Raw genomic sequence first — 25,457 nt, forward strand, 5'->3', positions numbered from 1 at the left:
AGCGCAAAAATAAAGAAAAAACGAGACCATAAAAAAATATCTCTAAAAATAAGAAACCGTAAGAAAACCCACACTTAAATAAAAGCAGAGCCTTTCTACTTACCGGTTTTCAGCCTTTTATTTGTTATTTGTTTCATAAATAATACTGATTTGTTTATCATATTTATTCTATGTACTAGTTTTCAGTCTTTTATTCATTATTCATTTTAGCGGTTATTTTTTACGATCTTTTTTTTTTGTACTGAGGATGGTAGACCGGAGGTCTATATTATGTTTTCCTTTTTATTAACTGCAATCATCCTCCTTTTTCTTTTCTTTTCTGTTTTTTTCTAGTTTTGTCCTTTTTCAACTTGTTATATAAGATAAAAGTATTCAGTCTATTTTTGGTTCCAATTAACAATTTTTTTTTATTCCCAGGGATTAAAACGAAATTAATATCTTCTCTGCCAGCTACGCGCATGTTCTAGGCGCAGTGAGGCAAAACTTAGTTCGTTTTGCATAGAGTCAGTTGGCATCATGAGGTTAGCTCGTTCTTGCACAAAGGAAGCACTTAGCTCATTTTCCCCATGAGTTGATAAATTCCTGCAGCTTTTGGCTTGGCTCCCGTACAGCTGAATACTTGTTTAACTGAACCCCATGCAACTCAATCTCTGTTATACACCCCCCCCCCCTACACCTAAATCCCCCCGTAATTCAAGCCTCATTTGATTTGATACTCATTCCAATCAACTCCCTTGAGAATCCACCCATTAGGATGATTTGCCTAAACTTGAGTTCAGTTAAATGGGGGCTTAACTCGTTCATTTTCAATAGCATATGCCAATAAAATATAGTATTTCAACCAATGATCAGTTGAATGAAGTGAATTGAATGAATTATTGAATGAAATGAAATGGATGACTGAACTTGACAATAAACTCAGTATTTTAATGTCATTTGTATTTCAGTATTTTAATTAGAAAAAGATACTGATTTCAGCTATCTCAGCTAAACTTCTATGATGGATTAAATGCTGTCTTGAGAAATTTCTCATTTGGCAGTGTTGTCTTAATTTTTTCCCAACACTTTAGTAGCACATTTAAAAGTATATCTCGGTCAGACTATACCTAAGAAAGACCTAGAATCTTTGGGGGCTGCCGAAACCACAGACAAAAACGAGATAAACAACGGTTGAAGAGCACTGAGACCGAGATCTGGGACCATGAACTGAGACGAAGTAGCGCAACACTTGATCATGTGCCGGATCATAGCGTAAGGAAGAACCAGGCCAGGTATCCAGATTAAGACAAGTTTGTCTTGATCAAGGAGTTTGTGGCATGAGTAAAAAGCAAAAAATGAGTTAAAAAGAAACTAGGGAGCGTCAGCATCCGAGAGACAACTTAACTCAAGGTTCATGTTTAGAACAATAATTTCTTTCAGTCTGGATGATTTTCCCTACTAGAAGCCTTGGAATTATAAATCCGGTAAAATTCTAGTTAATTAGAGTTAAATAATTAAATTAGATTAGATTATATTAACTCTAATTAAATTAGAGTTTAATAATTAAATAAAATAATTCTAGTTAAATAGACTTCTTGCTATTTCAGAAAGGGTTTAGGTTAGGAAAATGAAACTTTCAGGGATGGGTCTAAAAGCTAAGGTATGTCCCGGGAAAGTATTTTAAAGTACCTATCTCCACTCCTTCTCCCTCTAGAGGGCCCTGAAATTTGCCTACATGACAGGTCAATACCTATTGAAATTTTGACAAAACAACATTTTACCTTAATTTTCAGTTACTAGTTGCTTTTTCTCTGCCTTTAGTTCTGAAAATGTACTTCCTGTTATTTGAGTAGAATTTTGAGCCATACCATTGTTTTTTTTCAAAGTTTAGGAAATGTATTTGCATATCTTTAAAACCTTATAAAATGGAATTGAGCAAAGTTATGAAGCTGAATACAATTTTGTTGTACTTCATTCAAGCAGAAGATCTATTTTGCAAGGTTTCACTTTTATAACACACATATTTTTAAAGGTCATCAAAGGTCAGGGCCCTCTAGAGGGAAAAGGAGTGGAGGTAGTTGCTTCAAAATACCTTCCCGGGACATACTTTAGTCTGTAGATTCATCCCTGAAAGTTTCATTTTCCTAACATAAACCTTTTTTGAGATAGCAAGAAGTCAATTAACTAGAATTTTACCATAAATCCCAACATATACTAAATTTTTGTAGTAAATTTCAGATTTTTGTTCAAACTAAAGCTGATACAAGTTCAAATTCTATAAGAAGTAAGTAGTAAAGGCCCAAATTTTTTTTTTAGGTTTTACCTAATCGCCTTACGTCTCACTCAAAAAATAGCCAAGAATTGAATTTCCTGATGCCAAAATGTGCTAGCCACATTTTGGCTACGTAAAAAATTACCTGCATTCACATCTTCACTGACTATCCCCCTTCGTTCTACCGATCCTATTGACTCCAAAAAGTGCTTATTCAACTTTTGCTTAAAATTAGAAACAAACTATATTTATCAAAATATTTCGAATTATATTTTTAGCTTGATCATTCACGTAAAAAAAAAAAAAAAAAAAAAAAAAAAAAAAAAAAAAAAAAAAACGTTACCAAAAATTTATCTTTGAAGGCTTAGATCGGAAAAAACTGGGAAATCAATATAACCAAGCAAAGTATTATCAACCGAGGCTAATAAGGTCCACGAACCCGTTTCCAAATCTTCACTGAACTTTTTCTTTGTCCAAAGGACCTTAAAAGACAAAAAATAATATTAATTCCTTGGATAGAAAATCTATGTTTATAATTAAACACCATCAGCAAAAATAAAAAATAAAACCTATAAATAATGTTACATTCCATCATAAAGGAAACTCTCCATAATATCACATTGAACCTATTTCCCACGGAAGATTGAAGGCCTAATAAGGAAAATACATATTTTTTGTATTTTTGGATGCTCTGAATTGAGCATCCGAAAAGTACACATTTGAAGGTAATTAAATGAAAAAAACAGGTTTTTCAACTGAAAATAAGGAGCAATATTAAAACTTAAAACGAACAGCAATTATTACGTTTATTAGGAGGTTCGCCCCCTCGTCAATACCTAGCTCTGTATTCGAGTTTTCCAAATTTCTTAAGAAAAATAAAAAGAAGTTTCATTTTAACTGAAAGTAAGGGTTTTATTCTGTATATGAAAGGGATTGTCCCCTCCTCTACGGTCCACTCTTTACGCTAAAGTTTGTATTGTTTTGAAAAGTAGAGTTGCGACAAAGAGTCAAACGCTAGCGTAAAGAGCTGGGCGTTGAAAAGGGGACAGCCCCTTTCATACACAGAATATTTTCAGTTTGTTTTAAGTTTTAATGTCGCTCCTTACCTTCAATTAAAGAACTTGTTTTTTTAATTTAATTTCTGAATGTTTTTGAATTAATGCAGGTTTTTAATTTGGCTCACCGTACATGAATAATTAAAACGAAATTTGCATATTAATTTTAGTTTCTAAATTGATAATAGCCTTATAATAACCCAAGTTTGATTTTTGTTTCAATTGTTTAAGAATGACTCCTGAATCGCAAAGGCTATTTAATTAGAATAATAACCTTTTTGTTTTAAGTTGAAAAAGAAACTTTAGCGCAAGAGCGAGCTACTAAGGAGAGACAGTTCATCTCAAATACGTAATATTTCTGTTCGTTTTCAGTTTTAATGTTACTTCTTACTTTCAGTTGAAAAACTTGTTTTTTCTTTAATGGGGATCGTTTTTTAAATAATGTCGGGAAATCCAGCTCCGTCTCCATGAAAAATTTCCTTCCCCCACGAGAAATTTCTCCCGCGTTACTTAAATTAGCGATATTTGCGGAACTAATTTTGTAAGGCATAGTAACAAAACGGCTAAAGAGGTCGAAACTATTTTTATGAAAATGAGAGTCACAAGTTGAGCAATTCTCAAATTACTGAAATGAATGAAAGGAAAGATCTTTAAAAGATGTACGTAATAATTTATGTTCATTTTAAGTTTTAAAGTTATTTTTACTTTCAGTTGGAAAAAAACTTTTTTTTTTAATTTAATAACAACCTCAAGCCGAACACATACAATATCCTTGGTTTATTATCACAAAAATTATAGTAATGAAGCTGCTTAAGGTAAAATTAAATGCGTTTATTTTACACAATTCGAACTTTAATGTAAAGAGCGAGGTATTGACGAGGGGGTGAACTTCCTCGTATACGTAATATGAGGAAGTTCACCCCCTTGTCAATGCCTCAGTCTTTACGCAAAAGTTCGAGCTTTGTTATAATTCTTTAAGAAAGACCACTGAATCATAAAGGCCATTTAACTAGAATAAATAGCTCTTTTGAAATTACTAAAAATACTTTAGCGTAGACGTCGAGGTATTGAAGAGGGGACGAACCCCCTCATACACGAAAAAATTTCTGTTTGTTTTAAGTTTTAATGTTACTCCTTACTTTCAGTTGAAAAAACTTGTTTTTTTAATTTAATTTCTGATCGTTTTCTAAATAATGTTGGGATATATCTTCCCCCATGAAAAAGATCTTCCCACGTAACCCAATCCCCCCCCTATAAAAAATCGGTTGAGCTTACTTGGGACTTAGTCTGTGATTGAATTAAAGAGGGTCAAGATGCAAGGGATTGGGTTAAAAGAGGGTTGAGTTGGGCGGAGAGAGTTTCATTTAATGACAAGAATATTCTATCTAAACAAGGTGTTTTGTTGTATTACTTGTCGCAAAAATTTTAGACACAGATTGGCATTAATTAAAAAACCGCCAAATCTGTAGTTACGGTGGCACCGATACGCAAGTCCCAAGCTAATATTTCTAGAAAAAGTAACAAAAGCTATTAAAGGTCCTATGTCAGGTGACGTTATTTTCTCAAATTTCACCTTCCCTCACTGATGGTCCGACATACACATTTGTAAAAACATGAATAACAAACACAACAAAAGGTAATATTTTATTTGAGAATTAAGATTGAGGAACAGTGCCTAGCATACTTCCAGGTAAGTGTCTTCTTCTTTTCTTTAATCCAGTCTATCCAAAGTCAATCACAACGACTCGATTCGTGACTATAAAACCAAGAGTACTGAAAACAAGGGACAGATTTGAACCCCTCGGGTTAAATAATAAGAAAAGAGCAAAAGCAAACCGGGGAGTCTAGTAAATAAGTAGATGAGTAAATGAGTTTCCATATAGTTAAAAACATTCCTAGCCAAAAACAGATGGCTAGGATTTAGATTACTTATCAGTTTTGCTAACATCACGTATTATCATTATCTTTATTGATTATCGTTATCTTTATTGATCTTTTTTTTTACAAGACCCGTGGGATGGCGGCTCGAACTTACAACTTGTGACTTTCCATCTTTGAATGGGTATTTTAGACAGGAAAAACAATTGTACAATTGCTCTAAGCTCAATTATCATTTTCGGTAAAAATAAAAAGATATAGGATTTTAGGCACTACAGATATGTACATCTGTAGGATTTTTGGCTAAAACAAAAGTTGTAAGATGTTTTATGCAAAACTGGATTTAGAAAACTGCAAAACTGGAAAAACTGAAAAAAAAAGAAAATTGGATTTTTGGCTCTAAATATCATGGCGATTCTAGGCCTCGGCGGGGGGGGGGGGTGAGGCTAACCCCCACCAGTTTTTTTAACGTCTGACATTAAGTTCCTTTCATTGTATGGTTTTACGCTCCTATTAAGGTTCTTGATTAACTAAAAAATTGCCAAAATTGTAATTTGTGTTCACCTTGCCCCCCCCCCAGTTTACGAGGCCTGAAACCGTCACTGCACCAGACGTGTACACAAATGTTTGTGAAAAGCAACCGAATGTAAACTGGAAGCACAGCAAATGAGGATATGTCCCAATGAGCACGCTACTCCTCCAAACCTGCCTCTCTAGACGCAAAACAAGTTCATGAAGTTCACGAAGGATGATAATCGTTCAAAACAAAGTTAAATATCGTTTAAAAAATCAACATGTTCGACATTTCAAAAATTGATTTATTCAAAAATCTTTCGGTTTGGCCAGCCATCTATGTTAAAACAAAAAGCATGTCGTCTCCAAAAAGACCAGGAAGGAATCACACGAAAGGATTTGAAGGACATTGGAATTTGATGAGAGGGAGTAAAGAGAGGGGCTTTGAAAAGATTCAGGCAGAGGAGGAACGTCCGCAGCTGTAACAGCCGTTGACGGTTTACTGGCTATTTCTTTATTCTTAGCTAAGAAACGTTGTTAAATATTTTTTAGATTAAGAACCAATCTACGATGTTTACACATTCAATTGTTATTTAAATCGTCTCTCAACTTAACGATAAACGATTAACGAGAAAATGATACGATAAACGAGAATGAACGAAAAACGAGAAAAAATTAACTATACTAATTACTCCTTCAAGTTATTTAAATCGTCTCTCAACTTAACGATAAACGATTAACGAGACAAATGATACGATAAACGAGAAAATGAACGATAAACGAGAAAAAATTAACGATACTTATTACTCCTTCTAGACTATATTCTTAGAACCTAAAGAAAACCGTACCGGCAAAACTTCACAATCGGAATCTCACCAAGTCTCTGTTAAACAATCGCCAGCTTGTACTGTTATGCTCGATGCTAAGCTGGGGAAGGAATGGACCACAGATACAACCAAATGGGTATTCCTTATTTTTACTCCAAAAACCTACTTATTCGTCAGAGCTTAATTTCTTGAAGACTGGGCAGCAAAACCGGCTTAGTCATTATTTTTTTGTGTGTAAGTGTGTGTGTTATAATGAAAAGTTTTATTCTTAAAATTTTTATCTTTAGGCTAATCTAACAGCATCCTAAGGATGAAAATTTGCTCGGTACAAAGGCCAGCTGGTTCTTTCCTCATTCCCTCTTCTTGGGTCTATTTGAAACTATTGAGAAGAAGAATGTCAGACAGCTTTGCCGCAATATCAACGAGAGTCGCGGACAGGTCCATTATCATCTGCCCGTCCTTCAGGCAAATCCTCTGAGAGACTTGTTGCTTCCTCCCAGTGGCTTGTTTCAGCATTGATAGAGCTTATGTGCCTTAGATGCAGCCTCCGTGGAATCTGTCATTTCTACCCACTAATTTTGATTATTTTTTCCGGAAAATTTCTTAACTTTTGCTCTTCGTTTCTGACGTTCTGTTTCAGAGCAAGACGATCAACACTTGTCGGGTACCTTAATGGTTTCTTGGCTGGTCCAGCATTTCCTTTTGGTTTTTACGTACCAAACACTTCTTTTCAATGGCTCTTACATTGTTGCTACAAACTGCTTCCACTTTCACTCAACAGAACTATCAAGAAGCTCCAAAACGTTTCCTTCATTATTGACAGACGACAAGGAGCTGAACCTGTTTGACAAGGGCAGGCGGAACTTAGCCTTGGTTCGACGGTTATCCCAACCCGCGACATATTTCTGAAGGTGTATACGGCTTCTACGCTTGGTAGATATCCGAAGCTGAATTCTAATGATTATCAGCTTTTCATCAGAACTGGACTTGGAGTCTGTGTTAGCACCAACACATGAGCGGGAATCCAGCACAGAACTTTTGAATATAGACTTGACCAGTACATAGTTTGTCTGGGCTGGTAACTCCATCGTTGGAGCATCACGTGATCAAATGACTTTTCTTGTGCTGGAACATTGCATTGCAGACGACCAAATTCCTATCTAGAGCGACACCAATGAGCCTTTTACCTGTGTCGCAACGGTTTCCTTGGCCGAAAGCGCTAGCTACAAATCAAATGAAGTCATCCTTTCGTTCAACTCTGGCATTCCAATATCCAGCAAGAACGAAAATTCTCGGGACGGAACTTGCGTCAGAGGCCATTTCAGGTCATTATAAAACGTAGAATTCGCTTCATCCGTTACATTTAAGGCAGGGGCGTAGGCAGAGATGACTTAAGATTAGTCTTCCACCCTCTAAACTTTATTCAAGCTACTCTTGGATATACCTAGAGATACGCCGTAACATTGCTTGGAATACTGATGTTTGGAATAATCACAGATATTTTGTGCATATTTACTTCACCAGCATGTAACTAGCTTGCTGGCGCTTTCTATATGTTTGCCTAGCACTTAATATTGATGCCGCTTCCACTTCTCCGTTGTGGTGAGGCCGAAATTAAGGATTTTCCTCGGTAGATTAGAAACAAAATTTCTACATAGAAATTTTCATAGAATTAGAAATTAGAAACATAAATTTTTACAGTTTATAATAATTATAAATTTGGTTGTTTTTTTTTGTCGTCCTCTTCTCATATCTTCTTATACGTTATAAAATTCCCTAGAGAGTTTCTCAAGCTAGATTGATAATTCTCCTTAGAGAACACTCTTTAGAGAGCTTCTCAAGATACATTGGTAATTCTGCTCTGATAAAATTGGTAATTATTATTATCATTATTATTTATTGGAAAACCCTTCATACAAAAAAAAAGCAAAAGACGGAGCCATAAACGAAAGAAAAAAAGAAAGAAAAGAAGAAATACACACTGAGCGCAAAGACAAGCAGTTGAAAAAAAAACCTTAACTACTGGGCCAATACCAGTGACCAGGGGTGGTTCAACTTCAGCAAAAAGGAATTATAACCACGAAAATAAGCCACAAATTAGTAACAGAATTTAAAACTACTACACGATATAAGGTCACAACAAAGACATACAAAAATACAAAATTTTGAACGAGACGGAGCAAAAGAGAGAGAAATATGATGTTATTTAAGGATGTAACATGAATGCAGTCTTTTATATTAGTACACGATGTCATTACAATACTGATATATAAATATGACGTCTCTCTTGTGAATCTTCTTTTTTCAAAAGCAAGAATCTTAATCAATTTTTATAAACTCGTGATCTAAATTTTTTCTCTTGCTAAATTTTTCTGTCTGTCTTAATTACTTAAACAAAAAAAAAGAAAACAGATTCTCATAGAGAAGAGGAACAAGGAAGGAATGAGTTCACAGAAAAATTATAAATCACAAAAATTATATTTATCCGATAAATAATTGAACTCTCAAAACTCAGCGACAAACTGAAAAAAAAAACACATAATCGTTTGTATCTTTCAAAACTGATCAAAATGTTGAACATTTTTTAACTCGTAAAAGCATAAAACGCACTCTATACTGGGTAGTGGTGTCCCATGTACATGTTGGAAATTTTACACAGGAAGGACCCAGGGAAGGACCAAGGAAGAAAACCCAGTACTATAGCAAAAATAATATAGTGGAAATTGTACATACAGCTTGAATTAAAATATTTACCTTTTCTGTTGAATTCGCTTTGACGAGCAAAATTTCGTGTAAAGCGATTGCGCCACCTGGATCCAACCAGTAGAATGTAACATTTACTGCCGAGTCTGAAGGTGTCCACTTGTGTTCTATGAAGAAATCACTCAGCGCTCCTAACGAGAGCGAAGGGTTACGAAACACTCGCTCCTTGACGTCATAATCTGGACCCACTCTCAGATTCTGAAATCCATTTATATTTAAATCAAATATTATTTACTTTCTCAATACGAAGGGCAAAACTACCAACAGAGGAGAGGGGTGCAGAAAAGACCTTTAGACTATTAGTAAGACAATTCAAATAAAATACCGTGAATAATGGTCTCATTTTTATTTCCAGGCTAATAACGTGCTTCACAGGTTTTTAGTCGTAATCTGAAGCTCTGGCCTTCAACTAAGGAAAATATTAATGCTTTCGTTCAGTTGACTGACTTTATATGGATATATTATACGGATAACAGTACCGAGTTACAGAAAGTCCAAGTTTACTCATTAGAAGAATGTTGATAAAGCTTTTTCAGGGTTCATTTTACTAAATAAAAATCATGCTATGCCACTGTCAACCAATGATTATAACCCTAGATTTTCTAGGTACTGATTTAGAGCTGGACCCTTCGTCCCAATCTTTTCAAAGCTTCCCACTTCCTCTCATTCAAAAAGTTTCGATTTCCTTTAAATTCTTCCGGGTAACTTATTCCCACCCCATTCTGGGACCACATTTTTTTAGTTTGGCCTTTGGGCAATCTCTCGTCCTTTCACCGACAAAATGTGTCCCTAGCCAATTCAAACTTCTCGCCAATACAGCCTTAGAAAGTCGAATAGAACAAAACTTTTCGTAGAGCTTGAGGTAAGGTCAGTCAAAACTGTGCAATTTTTAGGGCTCCTCTGGGGTTGAAAAATATAATATACTAGACTATCAATTAATGGATTTGGAAAGAAAATTTAAATACACATTGAATGGTATGATCATCTACAAAAAAAAAATCATTCGAGAAATAGAAAATCTATCCTTCTTTGCTTCCATCATTTCCATACAGTGTGACTTATTATATTTAAGTTGCACATGGTGATTCAAAGAGCTTACAAAAAACTAGTGCATAAAGAGAAGAAAAAAGAAGGCAGTAGAAACCAGAAAATTAGTAACCTAAAAGTTAAATCTAGTGATTCAAAGAATCGATTACAGGTAGTCCATAAAAAGTAGGAAGCAGAATCTAGTAGAAACCAGAAAAGTAGAAACCTAGACGTACGAAAAGAGTACGAAGTAGAAGCCAGTAGAGATCAAAAGAGTAGAGACCAAAATATTGCATCTGGTGATTCAGAGATTCAATAACAGACAATACATAAAGAGTAAGAGGCAAAAGCCAGTAGAAACCAAAAGAGTAGAAACCAAGACGTTGTATTTGATGATTCGAAGAGTCGACAAAAGGTAGTGCACAAAGAGTAGAAAGCAGAAGCCAGTAGAAACCAGAAGAGTAGTAACCAAAAAGTTGCATCTAGTGATTCAAAGAATCAATAACAGGTAGTCCTTAAAAAGTAGGAAGCAGAAGCCATTAGCAACCGGAGGAGTCAAAAGCAAGACGCTGTACCTGGCGATTCAAAGAGCCAAAAAAAGGTCCATAGAGAGAACAAAGCAGAAGCAAGTAGAAATCAGAAGAGTAGTAACCCAAAAGTTGCATCTAGTGATTCAAGGAATCAATTACAGATAGTCCTTAAAAAGTAGGAAGCAGAAGCCAGTAGAAACCAAGACGTACGAGAAGAGTACGAAGTTGAAACCAGTAGAAATCAGAAGAATAGAGACCGAAATGTTGCATCTGGTAACTCAGAGATTAGATAACACACAGTGTATAAAGAGTAGGAGGCGAAAGCCAGTAGAAACTTAAAGAGTAGAAACCAAAACGTTGTATCTGGTGTTTCAAAGAGTCAATAAAAGGCAGTAAATAAAGGTTAGAAAGGAGAAGACAGTAGTAACCAGAAACCCAAAAGATTGATCTGGTGATTCAATGAGTCAACAAAAAGTAGTGCACGAAGCAAGAAACCATGAATTTGCACGATAATACAAATAGTCAACAACAGAAAAAAATTATTTTCATATAAATTACTTTGTGTTCGATGCACCTTTATGTCAGACCCAAAAAGTCCCCATTTTTCAAATTAGTTTTAAAGGCATGAATATTTCCCCGACTGATTATTTCACCAAGAGGGCATCTAATGGTCTCATATTTAGTTGATACGAGGTAGGGGAGAGCCCAACAATGACTGAAACGCAATGCCCTAAGATTCAAAAATTCAGATACTCTGACTGAAAGATTACAAAACATACTGTTATTCAATAGATATCAATTAAAATTTTTAATTCGGGTAAACTACAAGATTTTTCACAATTTGTGTCATTTAAAATATATGATTGACAGTTAATTCATATTACTTCGGAGAAGAGCAACATATATCTTTCAAAATACAGGGGGAGATGACAATGTTAATGTTTGTTGAAAAATTTTCAATGAAAATTTCAAGAAAGGAATTTTTCGATTAAATGGTCAAGAAAAGATAGGGATAAATAATATCCAACTCCCCAAATGGCTGGGGTAGATGTAAATACCTTAGAATGCTAAAAACTTTTTTTGCGATCTCCAAGCACCTTGGTTGCTATAATCCAGAAAATAGTAAATTGGACATGCATTTTAAGAAGAGCAGAAAAAAACGTAGTATTTTGATAGTAGTTAACGGATAGTTGCTTGTAAAGCGAAGCCTTTAGCCTAGTCTTCAAGATATGATCAATAAATACTGAAATCAAAACCTCCAACATCCAATAAAACCTGCATTTGAGGAAATCGTAAATATAAGATTTTGCAACAATTGGTAACTCATTCGGGAATCAAATAACATTGGCTGTAGGAGTGTGGGTTAAAGCAATCGACTGAGCATCGATCGATCAATCGATATATATATAGATATATATATATATATATATATATATATATATATATATATATATATATATATATATATATATATATATATATATATATATATGAAACTAATCTGTGATATACTTAATAGAAAATGAAAAGCAGGTCTCAATTGGGAGGAATATATAGAATTACTAACAAACAATTATGTCCATTAAATGACACCTTTACTCAAGGGTGCACAGGGGAGTCTAGTAGGAGCGTAAAAGATCATATATAAAAAACATCTAACAGCATCTAGAAAAAATGACACTACTGGCCAAAAGGCAATCCTTGTTGAACCTTTGCCCTCAGCAAAAAAATTGCCCGACAACCATATCAACTGACATATATATCTTTCGCTATCACACCAAAATATTTTCCCTTGCTATATTTGAGTCATTCAGTGGCCAAAAAAATCAAACTTCATTTGTTTTTCCATTCACCTATAAATCCATCTTCTTTTTTTTAAATTTAGACCTTGATACACTCCATTGATACTCGACTTTTTGGTCTTTCAAGAAAGATGGCCGAAAAAAACTGGCCAAGATGGCCAAAACGACTGGCCAAGTTGGTCAAAAAACATCGTCAATTTTAGTGTGTTTATTTGGAGCTGTATTCTGAATTACACTTTAACAAATTCAATAGCAGGGGGGGGGGTAACCAAAACAAACGATATGCTCTTCGTTTATTTTTCCCGACCTGTTTTATGGAGTTGGCTCTAATAGGTAATGGATTTCCTGAAAATATGACTTCAAAAATAATTAAATAAGAAAAAAAAGTTAATGGAACCTGTGATATCAGAAGAAGATGGGTCAACTCAACAAACAAATTACATAGCTTTGCCTTATATCCCAGTTTTGTCAAATAAATTAAGAAGAGAACAAAAAGAAAACTTCAAATCAAAACAATTCATTCAATATTTGACATGAAGACTATTTGAGAGTTTTGCTGATGATAGGTTGTATTTCCAATTAGTCCTCGAAGCTCAAAAACTACAATTAGAGAGGGAGGCTGGGGCATCCCCGAGATCGGTTTGCAGCCTCCCCCCCAAAAAAAAGAAAAAAAATTGTTCAGATAATTAACTTTTCTTGGTATTTTCATGGAAAATGACTATTTGGTATTTTCATTGAAAAAACGGGAAAACCCAAAATTTCCTTCCCCTAAAATCTGAAAATACATATATAGCCCCCCCCCTAATCTCAGTGAATTGACACCATTAGGGGGAGGGACCTGAAGTGAGGGATTATATTTCTTTTCAATTTGATCTACTGTGTCTTGGACCTCTATTTCTAGGTCTCCAGAATAAAGTTAGGATTTTCTCGTATGTCTGTGAAAATTAAAGAAAACTATATTACCCTTAAACAACATTTTTTGTTACGGCATCGGCTTTGTTTTAGCAACAGCAGCGCGCTAAATAATCATACCACATATTCGTGTGCACAAAAAAATGAGTAGGCTATTTAACCCAGTATTAGTCAGAGGGATCCCATCACACAGGCTAGTCAGTGGTTCAAAAATTCTCTGATGTCGTGTTTGACCTCACTCCCCCCCCCACCCATCAAAAACGTTCTGATCAACCTTTCCTAGGTTAGACCTATTCGCTATAACATTGACATCTTCGTTGCGTTTTTATTCTTAAGTTATAGTCTTATTCCTCCTCCACTAAACCTCAGTCTTTAAAATAACATAATTTTAAAAAAAATACAAAACTTGTTTTCTTTGTTGTGGTTCATTGTCTCCCAAATAAAATCCCAAATAGCTTACTTGCCTACAAGTAAATGTGCTTTCGTTTTAGGGTGGGACAAATCGGAAAAAACAAAGAAGACAAATCATAAAATAATAGATGAAAAATAAAGGCACTTGTCGGTTATTTGAAACACACCTAAGAAGTGAAGTTAGGTTAATCCTAATGAAATACAACAAAACATGAAGATAAAATAACATTTTAGAAAAAATAATTACGGAAACCTAACCGAACCTTATCTAACCCCAAACCACCTCTATATATTAAATATTTAGTTAAAATATAGCTACGTCGTAGTATTTCTCGACCAAAAGAAGCACATTACAACCAATTCCAGACAGGCAAACCAGTAATTGTCGGATATTACACTGCGTAATTCTTGAATGTGTTTTGAACAACCGAGAAGTGCTAAAGTAAAAAATGGGAACACCCTCCTCTACTCGAGCGCCATCTAATGGGTCACGCTAAAAAAACGTTTGCGCAAATGCTTGACTAACTAGTTGGTGAAGGCTAAATTTGTTGCATTAGAAGGACCACTTGCTTTCCGTCCCCTGATGTGCATATTGGAGCGCCATACGTGGCTCAGTCCTCGCAACGCATTGTATATTTCCGCCAGGTTCGGAAAGTGCCACTAGGTCTACTTGATTTCAGAGCGTTGGCGCCCCCTCAGTTGTATCTTTCCTTTCTTTTTTTGTTAGTCGAAATAAGTCATTTATAGATATCACATCAGTTGATTAAGCTAATGAGGATCATAACTAGTCAGGGAGTCTGCTGATATATTATCCTATTATTCAAAGCTATTAATTTCAAACAGTAGGCTTTTTCGTCTACCCTCTACCAAAAACCTAGTTTCCGCACTAAATTCAATTTTGAGTTAGGGATTGCTCCTTTCATCTTGACATGGCCAGTCCAATGGCACAGTCAAAATTTTTCTATTCGGTATACTTTCTGAGGTGAAGCCTAGTATTAACAAGACAAACGAAGAAATTTTGAGAAGATAAGGGGTCTATGACAAGATGGAAGAAGAAGAAACAATTACAGGAATATTAGAAGCCGCAGTGGTGACGGTGCTCAAGTCTGGCTCTAAAGCGTGGGCACTCCAAAAAATGGAGGAGCATTTGCTAGATATTTTCCAGAGAAATTGCCTACGGATTGTTTTGGGTACCCGACTGACTGACCGTATCTAAAACAGTAATTTGTAAGACAGATGTGGTACAATCCCGCTTTCTAGGGTTATAGTGAGAGAAAGGATGATATGGCTAGGGCAAGTTTTGCGGCTGAAGGATGACACATTGTCAACGATTGTCCTTGTCGATCAACCGTCTAGGCCCAAGCGAAAACCAGGTCGTGCCAAAATTTCGTAAGGAAAGATTTAAGGAAAATGGGAATTATCCTGGGAAGGTGTAAAGAGGGATGCTTTAAAGAGATTGGGATGGAGGAGGAGCAAGTATTGGTCTCAGGCGGCTTGGTGCTGCAGTTTGCTATTAATAATAATAGTAATATATATATATATATATATATATATATATATATATATATATATATATATATATATATATATATATATATATATATATATATATAAACAAAGAGAGGTAAAACCCAATGAAGAGACAACAAACGAGGCTGCGACCAGTAGAGAGAAAAGATGAAAGAATGAAACAACGCGGATCTTTCGTCTGTATGCAAATTAAACAAAATTTCCAGTTTTTTCAACTTCAAGTAAGGAGCGACATTAAAACTTGAAACGAAGAGAAATTATTCCGTATATGAAAGGGGCTGTTCCCTTCTCAACGCCCCGCTCTTTTCGCTAAATTTTTATTGTTTTAAGAAGTTGAGTTGTGAGAAAGAGTCAAACTTTAGCGTAAAGAGCGGGACGTTGAGGAGGGGACAGCCCCTTTCATATACCGTGCAGTCCCTTTCATATATCAGTATCCGATTTTCATGTTTTAGATTAGTGCATAAATGTAGTGCATTTTTATGCTTATTTTGAAGTATGAAATGATGTTGCACAGATAAACAACAGGGCAATGCATACTCAATCAGAATTCAATGTTTTGATTTCCCCCCATCCTTGAAATAAAATCAACACAAAACGGCGCAGTTTTATTTAGCACTAAATTTTAATTGCTGAGTGTCCAAAACGTGAGAATGATACATAAATTATTTCTTTCTTAATAAATACTTTCAGACTAAATTCTATCTCATTAGTGTTATTTATCTCTACAGAGTTAGTTGATATTTTAATTCCTCATTTGATGAGTTTTGTGGATATCAAATTCAGTTTCATTGCAGCGTTTATGGTTGGTAAATCGTAATGCACATGCAAAACTGTCTCGGTGACCATACATGATGATTCACAGTGTTTGCTTAAAAATTAAAAAAATTGAAATCTATAAACATGCACAGCAACACATCTGATTAGCAACCAAAGTGAAAAAATTAAAAAAGAAAAAAAAAGGTACTCGTATGATATATCGTCCACAGCAAGTAACCGTTTTAAGAAAACAATTCTTACTTCATAGTATGCAGAATAATCATAGTTAACACACTTTGCATGTAGTCTTGCGATACTTTAAACCCCAACCCCCACCCTTTGCAAATATATAGACCAAATTATATATTTTTAGTGCATTGTAGCTTGTTTTCTCAGTTTCTGTTGTGTTACAGTTGATTCAATTCACAGGTAAACGAGTTGAAACAACTGAGATGACTAGATAGGAAATATATAATTTTGGCTAGGCTATATATTTGCACATTTGGGCGGTTGGGGATAAAGTATAGCGAGGATGCATAAAAAATTTGTTAACTATGATTATTATGTATGCTACAAGGTAAGTATTGTTTTCTTAACATGGATTATTGCTGTGGTCAATATATCATACAAGTGCCGAATAAAGACACAGTAAAGTGGCAGTTATGCCAAAAACTCGAATCTGATAATTAAAACTTCTGAGAGAATTTTCGCCAAAAATTGTTCTCAAACGCAGAAAAATGTAGATACCCTTCTGACAAGGCCCTACAGACCTTACCTTTGAGAACAGCTTAGCAAATACTTTTATAAACTATCTCAGACAACCACTGGGATGTATATTGGTTCAAAGTATTAAAAGATCTTTACATTTCAGTACTTAACGGCCGTCATAAATAGGTACAATCGATTACTAATGCAATCTAATGTCCTTTTCTACCATAGCAAATGTTACTAGCAATTTTCTGTTAGATCGTCAAAACAGAATTGTTAACTTTAAAAAAATGGTAGCTAGCAAAAACATATTAATAGGGCGCACAAATCTAAAGCCCCAAGGACAGTGGAGATGAGACATTACTGATGAATTGGTTAAGTGGAAACATATTCAACCATTAATATATTTTTAAAAGTTAGGAATAAAGTTTTACATGAAAAGGCCCTCCATATGCAGTTTTGAGTAGTGGTTGGTGGCAAATCAAAAAAAAATAATAATAAAGAAACGTGGCAAAAAAATCAACAATTACAAGGCTTAAAAAAAAAAATCAGAACCGTATCCAGAATTTAGTACCAGGAATTTTTTTTCAGGGAGAGTAAACTAAAAAAGAATAAACAATTTGTATATATATATATATATATATATATATATATATATATATATATATATATATATATATATATATATATATATATATATATATATATATATTGATAAGTTTTTACGAGTCAGACCAACATTTCAGGGACGGGGGTTACACACCTAATCCCCTGGACACAGCTTTAAAAACATAGCACAAATCAGTTTAAAGTACCAAGGACAGTGAAATTTAATTGGGTAAGAGAAAAATTAAAAGTCTAGGGCAAATCATGAATTTAATTTTTAATGAAAAAAAACTTTCACATCAGGAAAATTCTCGTTTTTTTAACGAAAATTTTTTATAACATCTTCGATAATTTCTAATATTTTTCAAATTATATCCCTTTTTACGTTTCCAAATTTTCTCTTCCCCCTTCAATCCCGTTTCTCTACCCTATGTATACCTGTGCTACCATCAGGTTTTTACTTGGTTGGGTCCAAATACAAAAACATGAGTTCTTTCGCATTATTCTTAATCTTCTTGGTCTCAATCTCAGTCTATGCACAGGTATATGTAGACATAATGAATAATGGGGGGGGGGGAAGAATACAGTTGGGCAAGGCTATCGGAAGAGAGGGGTTTTCGTCCCCTTCCCCATTCCCACCCACACGAAAGAAAACAATTTTGGTATTTTTTACATCATATACGATAATTTCTTATATTTCCCTCATATTATAGCGTTTTTGCGATTCGAACTATTTCCCTCTCCACCTTCCAAAATGCGGGCTCGAATAAACCGGACTACAGATCAAGGGCGCATTCAGGATTTTGTTCGGGGTGCGGGAATATAATATAAAAATAAAACCTTAAAACACATATTAGAAATTTTTCATATGCATCTTTGTTTTGTTTTTACGAGTCAGACAAAAATTTCGGAGAGGGAGGACGTTCAAGCCTCGTGACTCCAGATACAACCTTGTTACAGACTAATTTGGGGAAAAAACTTACAATATGATCATCTATTCCGGTTTTCCGTTTTCGTCTTGAATACTTCAAACTGTGCTCAACACCATTTCCTTTGTGACTGTTTGAATTTACCGCGACTTCTTTCACTGGGACTCCGTGACCGGTATCAGCATATAACACTATGGCCATAGCACTAAGTAGCACACTAATCACCATAGTGTGCAATCAACTAAAGGAACTACTGCTTTTATTCTAAAAAAAAAATAATAAGCACAATTAGATGAGGTCTATAGTCAATTGTAGTAGGTTTGCAATTACAGAATTCCTATTTCCTCATTTGAAGGCAGTGGTCAGAATCCAACAAATAAAAATTTATAAATTAATTACATAATTAAACTATATAATTAATTGATAATAATTATAGAAATATAACAATTAATTATACAGTATAAAAATATAAAAAATAATTACTCAAAAAAATAAGAAAGAGGCTTAAAAAATTCCTGATTTATCCGTTGGATGTTGGTCACCGAAATACCGATACATAAATATTCATACACTGTCGTAGTATAAAATGAGAAGTGGGATAAAATAATTTTATAAAGAAATAATAAAAAGAAATATAAGCGAAGTGCACAAGATTAGTCAGGCTTTTAGAAGTCCATGAGGTATTAAGCTTGCAGTTTCACAACTGTGATTTCCATAATAAAAGGTGACTGTCATAGTCCAAAATATAAAGAATTATACAAAGAAATAAGAAAGAGAACTATAAAAGAAAAACAAATGATTTTGTGAGGTTTTTGAATGTCCAGCAGCTAAAGGGTTTATTAAGCTTGCAATTTCAGAATTCTGATTTCCTCATTAGAAGATGATTACCCAAATGTCGGCATGTTAACATCCATTCAAAGGCTAAGGGTAAAAAAAATAAAAGGAGAAAAGGATTACAAAACAAATTAATAAGATTTGATGAGGTCTTGAAAATTCCATTAGGCAAACGGCCTAAGCTTTTGATTCCGAGTTCCGATTGGCTCACTAGAAGGGGATTATCAAAATCCGACATACGAACATTTATACACAGGCCTAATAAGCAAATAAAATGAGCAATAAGAGAAAGAATTGCACCAAGAAACAAATTTCAGAATTATGAAATATATGCGCAAGATTTGGCGAGGCTTGCAGTTTCAGAATTCAGAGTTATTCGTAGGCCTCACACATAGAGTAAATAAGAAAATATATATACAAAGACATAAGAAAAAATTATAAAACGAATAAATAAAATTAGGGGATGTCTCTTAGTAGCCCATTACGTCCAAGGCCAAATAACCTTGCAATTTCAGAATTTGGCTTACCTCATAAGAAATACAAATTATAAGTATGGTTTACATGGGAAAAATGAAAGTTAAGAAAGAGACATCTTCCCATGCTCTTTTTTTTGTACAACAAAAGATTTTTTTAACTGAAAGTATATCCCTACATGATTGTCAAGCATAGGGGAAACCAGCCCACGTTGGGACACCAAAATCCAAAAATCAATTACTTCACTATTAATTAAACTTTTCTTAATATCTTTAGCTCAACATAATTGTGCTGGCACATACTTTCATTCTTCAGAATGAGAAGTTTTTTTCAGTGAATCAACATTTAAAAAAAAATCAAATAGTGTCCCAACCTGGGCAGGCTATAAGCCCAGATTGGGACATTATATAAATTATAACCAATCTCTTGTTTTAAACAAATTTATTGAAAATGCATACTAAATTCTAAATACATAGATAGCGAGAAGTTGTTTTGCACTCAACGAATGTCATCTCTAACCTTGAAATTAAAAGACAAAAGGTTTTTTTGCCTGGAAGTTCCTCCCTTGGTAACAGTTAGAGAAGGGAGAAAAGGAATTATTTCGTTATATTTCACCATTTCTATATCAGGCACAGAAGGATAAATAGATTTTCCCTCATGTTAGAGATTTCCTCAAGCAGGAAGCTTCATAGTCACCATCTTCTTTACCACTGAGTCTTTCAACTATGTTACCGATGTAAAAGAAGGTGGTGTTTTTCACACTGAATCGGCGGAGGACGAATGTCCCAGATTAGAGATTCTGGGCATTTGTTGAAAAATCATTGATAACTTTCATCTGATTCGCGATCAGAAAAACTCTGTTAATCATTTATTTTATCAGGCAATGAATGAATGAATGAATTAACTTTATTACCCGAAAAGTATAAAAAACGCAAAGTACGGAGTATTATAAATAAACAAAAACAAATACGATAAACAGCGAAGAAAAACAAAATTCAAACTAACAAAAGACAACATGCACTAATTAACCAGCATCAATATGGAAAAAATGGGTCATCTGAGTCTTCGTTGCTGTCAATCTAAGATTTTTGAACATTTTTGAAAGTTCAACATTTTTGAACCTACCATCTTTTCTGACCTTTTTTCTGGCTCAGTACAGTTTGTCCCATTCTTCTTAACACTCCTTAATAGTCTCTTTTCTACATTTTCTTCCAGTCTAATTTTTTCAGGGGTGTCAGTAGCTATGAGGCTGCAACCCTTTTCTTGCCCTTTTCGATTGATCTTTTTATGGCCCTGCTTTTGGATAACCAAATACTTCTTCAGGACTGTGGTAAGCGCTACTACTTGCACAACTGGTAACTTCGTTACCTGGAGTTATAGGAGCAATTAAAGGAGTGTTGGAATTACTTCCTGAAACGACGGGAAGATGTTACGGGTGGAGTAATGACATATCCAGTAGAAGCATGGTTGGAAAACTGTGCAGACGTTGAAGGCAAAGCTGTGTCATTATTGGTGGAAGAACAATGAGGTGCAGGACGATATGTAAGAGATGATGGCAGAAAGCCTTCACCTGTAAAAATATGGCGGTCAAAAGGACATATTCCAGTTGATCGAAATGCTGATAATTTGTAAGTTTGAGTCATGGCTCAAGCATATGCAGATCCAATACAAGCAGCAATATTATAAATATTGAAAGTTTTACCAGGGTTCAGACTCATCCATGAATCCACTACGGCAGCATGAATTGTCTGGAGAAGTTTATAAAGTGCCACATCTAATGGTTGAAGTTTATTAGTGGAGTATGGGGACAATGTTAATATATGGACACCATTAGCCTTTGCTAAATTAACAACACCAGTATGCAAATGGCTCTCATGATTGTCATATAGTAATTATAGTAACAAGGAAGGGTTATCTAGGGTGCTGCCACTTTTTTCCATAAAGAGTAAAATCATAAGATAATGAGAGTAAAATCATAAATATAAGAGTAAAACCATTAGGGTTCTTAATAAAAGTAGTCTAAAGAAGAACCTGAATCTAAAGAAGAACCATATAAAATCTGACAAAATAATGCAGTGTCCCAAGGTTAACCTATGGTGACACCTCTAATCTCTTACAAATTACCAGTGTCAACAAAGGAATAAAAAACAAGTTGGAGATTACAACATATTACTGAGTATATAGATAATAAAAATTGATTAAAAAACTTAAGTTAAATGAATACTGAATGAGCTCAGAAAAGATATTGCACTTCTGGAAAACTAAACTTTCAGGCAAAAGAAACAAAAGTTTAGTACATCAGGAGCATGAAGTCGACAGTGGCTGAAACTAGGGTTTCTGCAAACACGATACAGAACTGCTAGTTGGACAGTGTTGCCACGGCTAACCCAACCTTCACTAATTTCTTAAAACTGAAATTGTCGAAACGTTAGGACGTCCGAGAACCGAGGGCCAAAGGCAAACAAGAAGGTGACTAATAAGAATAAATATCAAGCAAATTACAACAACACCCTATAAAGATAAATAAGAAAATAATAAACATGATAAGATAAAGCATGTCTTCTGCAAAAAAAACAACGCCATCTAGCATTGCTTAGCAGAATCACAAAGCTGTATTTTCTTCTTTTTTTTAAATACTGATAGCAACTTAGCATACTCAGTAGTACCATTTCTGCTTCTGGGGTCTCCTTTATAAGTAGTTTTACTTTTTGTCTCAGCTGGGTGCTGGGTACCAGGTAAAAAGAAGGGTAAAGATCCTCAAGACACAAAGCTGGTGCATAGGGTGTAGATACGACGTTTTCAATTGCTGAGTCTTTTTTACGGGGGAACGTAGCAAGTCTGCCAGCCAGCCTTGCGGCAGCAGGGATCTTTCCCTGGGCCCCGTATTGCCAACCAGAGCATGAATTCACTATCACAGGGTCACAGGATATGGTATCACAGGGTTAGTTGGCACTACTAACATCGAAAAATATGAGATCAAGCAACTTAAAAAAAAACATTGGTAATGTTAAAAAATATAACTTTATAATGTGGGGTATCCCAATATTACAATGTGGAATACTTAAATATGACAAGATAGGGCCTATGCTTTTAACCTTAATCCTTTGATTAGTCAAAGTGAATGGAATAAAATCTGACAGACTTCCAGTGGCAACTTAGTGAAACCCACTAAACATTCAAACGATTAAAGAATAATAATCTAGAGGTAGTTTAAATATAAGAGCAGCAGATCATTATTTAAAACAAAATATATATGACAAAAGATAATCTACAGGCCATCTTTGGCCTATTTACATTTACTACACTATTTAGTTCATGGGGGAAACGAGAAAATAATTTCATTTGATAATTTAAATGAAAAGTGCCAGGAAATTTTGGAAATTTAGGATTTCGAGGGACTGCAGGCCCCTAAGATCCCTCCGCTGAGTATGTCCCTTGTCTATGCACTTAGTTTTCAACTACTGACTTAATAATGTAGACATTGGGAGATTTGACGTTATTTTTTTCGTCCCTGTCATCACTCGGGGTTACCAAAAAAAGAGAGGAAAAGCTAAAGCGGTATTTTGAGGGGAGTCCAAAATCCAACACTCTGTTGATTTTTAGCCACTTAAAAAACTGAAATATAAAAATCTTATCATTTCAAGAAAACTAACTATAGCCTACCCTATATAATTTTTTTTAACTAAACATGGCGTCGATACATGCACAAATATAGTTTTAAAACGTTCACTAAACATTACAAAAAATACGCTTAAGCTCAGAGTCTTGAAATATAAACGGTAGATTTAACGTTACTCTTTTCTTCCTTATCCTCACTCCAGAGTATTAAAAAAAATAAGCTAAAACGTTATTTCGGAAGCCTCTACCGCATTTCAAAACTTGCAGTTAGACGAAGCCATGACACGAGAAGATTCAGTAAGGTCAGTGAATCCTATTAACCAAGATATAGAAGAAGCAGAAATAGCTCTTTGGAATGCTAACGATTTCAACAACTTTATACTTAGAGCTTATGCAAAAGGGACATCCGTTGAAAGGGGTGATGATAAATTTGCCACCTAGTTTTTTTTTCCTCCCCAAGATTGAAAAAAAATACCTTTTGAGGCATTTTTATTGAAAAGTGCCATTTTTTTACTGAAAAAATAAAACTTTACTAAAAAAGTAAAATATGCCCCTCCCCCTTACATATCAGTGAATTGAAGCCACTATTATGCAGCCTATTTAGAGTTTAAATTATAGAAGAACGAGCCCCTCCTAGCCCCTTCTTATTTCACCAGAGTCACATTTGAGGTTTTTCAATTCACAAGATTGACATCAGTATTTATGCTAAAATTGCCAATTTTCTTCATGAAAAAAGAAATGAATTCCGTGGCACATTTTAACTGTTACTCCCTTTGTATTCAGTGTTTGAATATACACCTTCAAAAAAGGACAAGATTTAAATACAGGATTTTGATTTAGAGAGTGTAACCTACTCCGAGAGTGGGGTGGGGGGGTCTGACAATAGAAAATATGTTTTCGGCAATTTAAATAGAACCAAAAGTTGAATTTTTCTATAATTCTCTCATTTCCAGAGGTAAGGGTTCAAAACCCGTATCTTTCCCTAGACATGGCCTAGGACACAGGCTATAAATTACATAGGATATTGATAACCATGGCCCTTGAAAATTCACTTGTCACTTGAAAAAAAAAAATCAGAATACTGAAATTAAAATTTACAGTTAATTCCCAAAATATTAGAAACGAACAATATTGCATTAGAAAAGATGGAAGATCCAAATAGCTATAAAAAAAAACTGGAGCAAAAGAGAGAGGAACTCAAAAATTTGAGGGGAAGATGAAAATACTGTATTTAACATTAAAAAAATGTAGCGACGAACCTCTCCCCTTTTCTCTGCAGGTAAGTGGCTTTGATTGCATGAGCTACGGTGAGGTAAGGATTATATTAGAGGCAACGCTCTCGAATTGCCTAGTAAAGAGCCATAAATGTTCAATGCATGATATTATTAGTTTTATTTTGCTCAGAGCAACTTTTTATGCAAGGAGTGAACGTAGAAACTTCGAAGGGGGTACAGTCAATTGGAAATAGAAGGTTATATTGTTTTTTTAAAGCTAAAAGTGATTGGAGAGCTGCCAGACACCTTCCGTCACCCCTTCTCCTATCTAATCCCAGAGTAATTTCTAAAGACATGTGATCAACATTTTGATACAGACAATTTTGTTCAAGATAGTCAAAAGGAACGATACAATGCCCCCAGGGATGACATGATGCCCCCAGGCCCGTCAGACAAGAGCCGTAAATAATATGAAACGGGAGTTGTTCTAGCATATATTGGTACTTAAGTATTATTAAATAAAAAAACTAGTTTTTTAAATGAAAGTAAGGAGCAACATTAAAACTTAAAACGAACAGTAATTACTCCGTATATGAGAGGGGCTTTTCCTCCTCAACCCCCCGCTCTTTACGCTAAAGTTTGACTCTTTCTCTTAACTCTATTTTTAAAAAAGTAAGAAATTTTAGCGTAAAGAGCGGGGTGTTGAGGAGGAAAAGCCCCTTTCATATACGGAGTAATTTCTAATCGTTTTAAGTTTTAATGTTGCTCCTTACTTTCATTAAAAAAAACTTTTTTTATTCAATTTCTGGACGTTTTAGAA

The 25,457-nt window shown here is 34.7% G+C and overlaps 1 protein-coding gene across 1 annotated transcript in view; it reads right to left on the reverse strand.

Moving 5' to 3' along the window:
* Positions 1-2,594: 2,594 nt before the first annotated feature.
* The window catches only part of LOC136040342 (xylosyltransferase 2-like), a 189,241-nt gene continuing 166,378 nt past the window's right edge, over positions 2,595-25,457 (reverse strand). Inside the window, exons 2-4 of the mRNA XM_065724581.1 lie at positions 18,552-18,761; positions 9,279-9,485; positions 2,595-2,733 (exon numbers count right to left, since the gene is read on the reverse strand). Of these exons, the coding sequence (XP_065580653.1) occupies positions 2,602-2,733; positions 9,279-9,485; positions 18,552-18,725 (513 nt within the window). The 5' untranslated portion in view covers positions 18,726-18,761 and the 3' untranslated portion in view covers positions 2,595-2,601. The remainder of the gene's footprint in view (positions 2,734-9,278; positions 9,486-18,551; positions 18,762-25,457) is intronic.

Source organism: Artemia franciscana, chromosome 20, assembly GCF_032884065.1.
Source record: "Artemia franciscana chromosome 20, ASM3288406v1, whole genome shotgun sequence".
NCBI lineage: Eukaryota > Metazoa > Arthropoda > Branchiopoda > Anostraca > Artemiidae > Artemia > Artemia franciscana.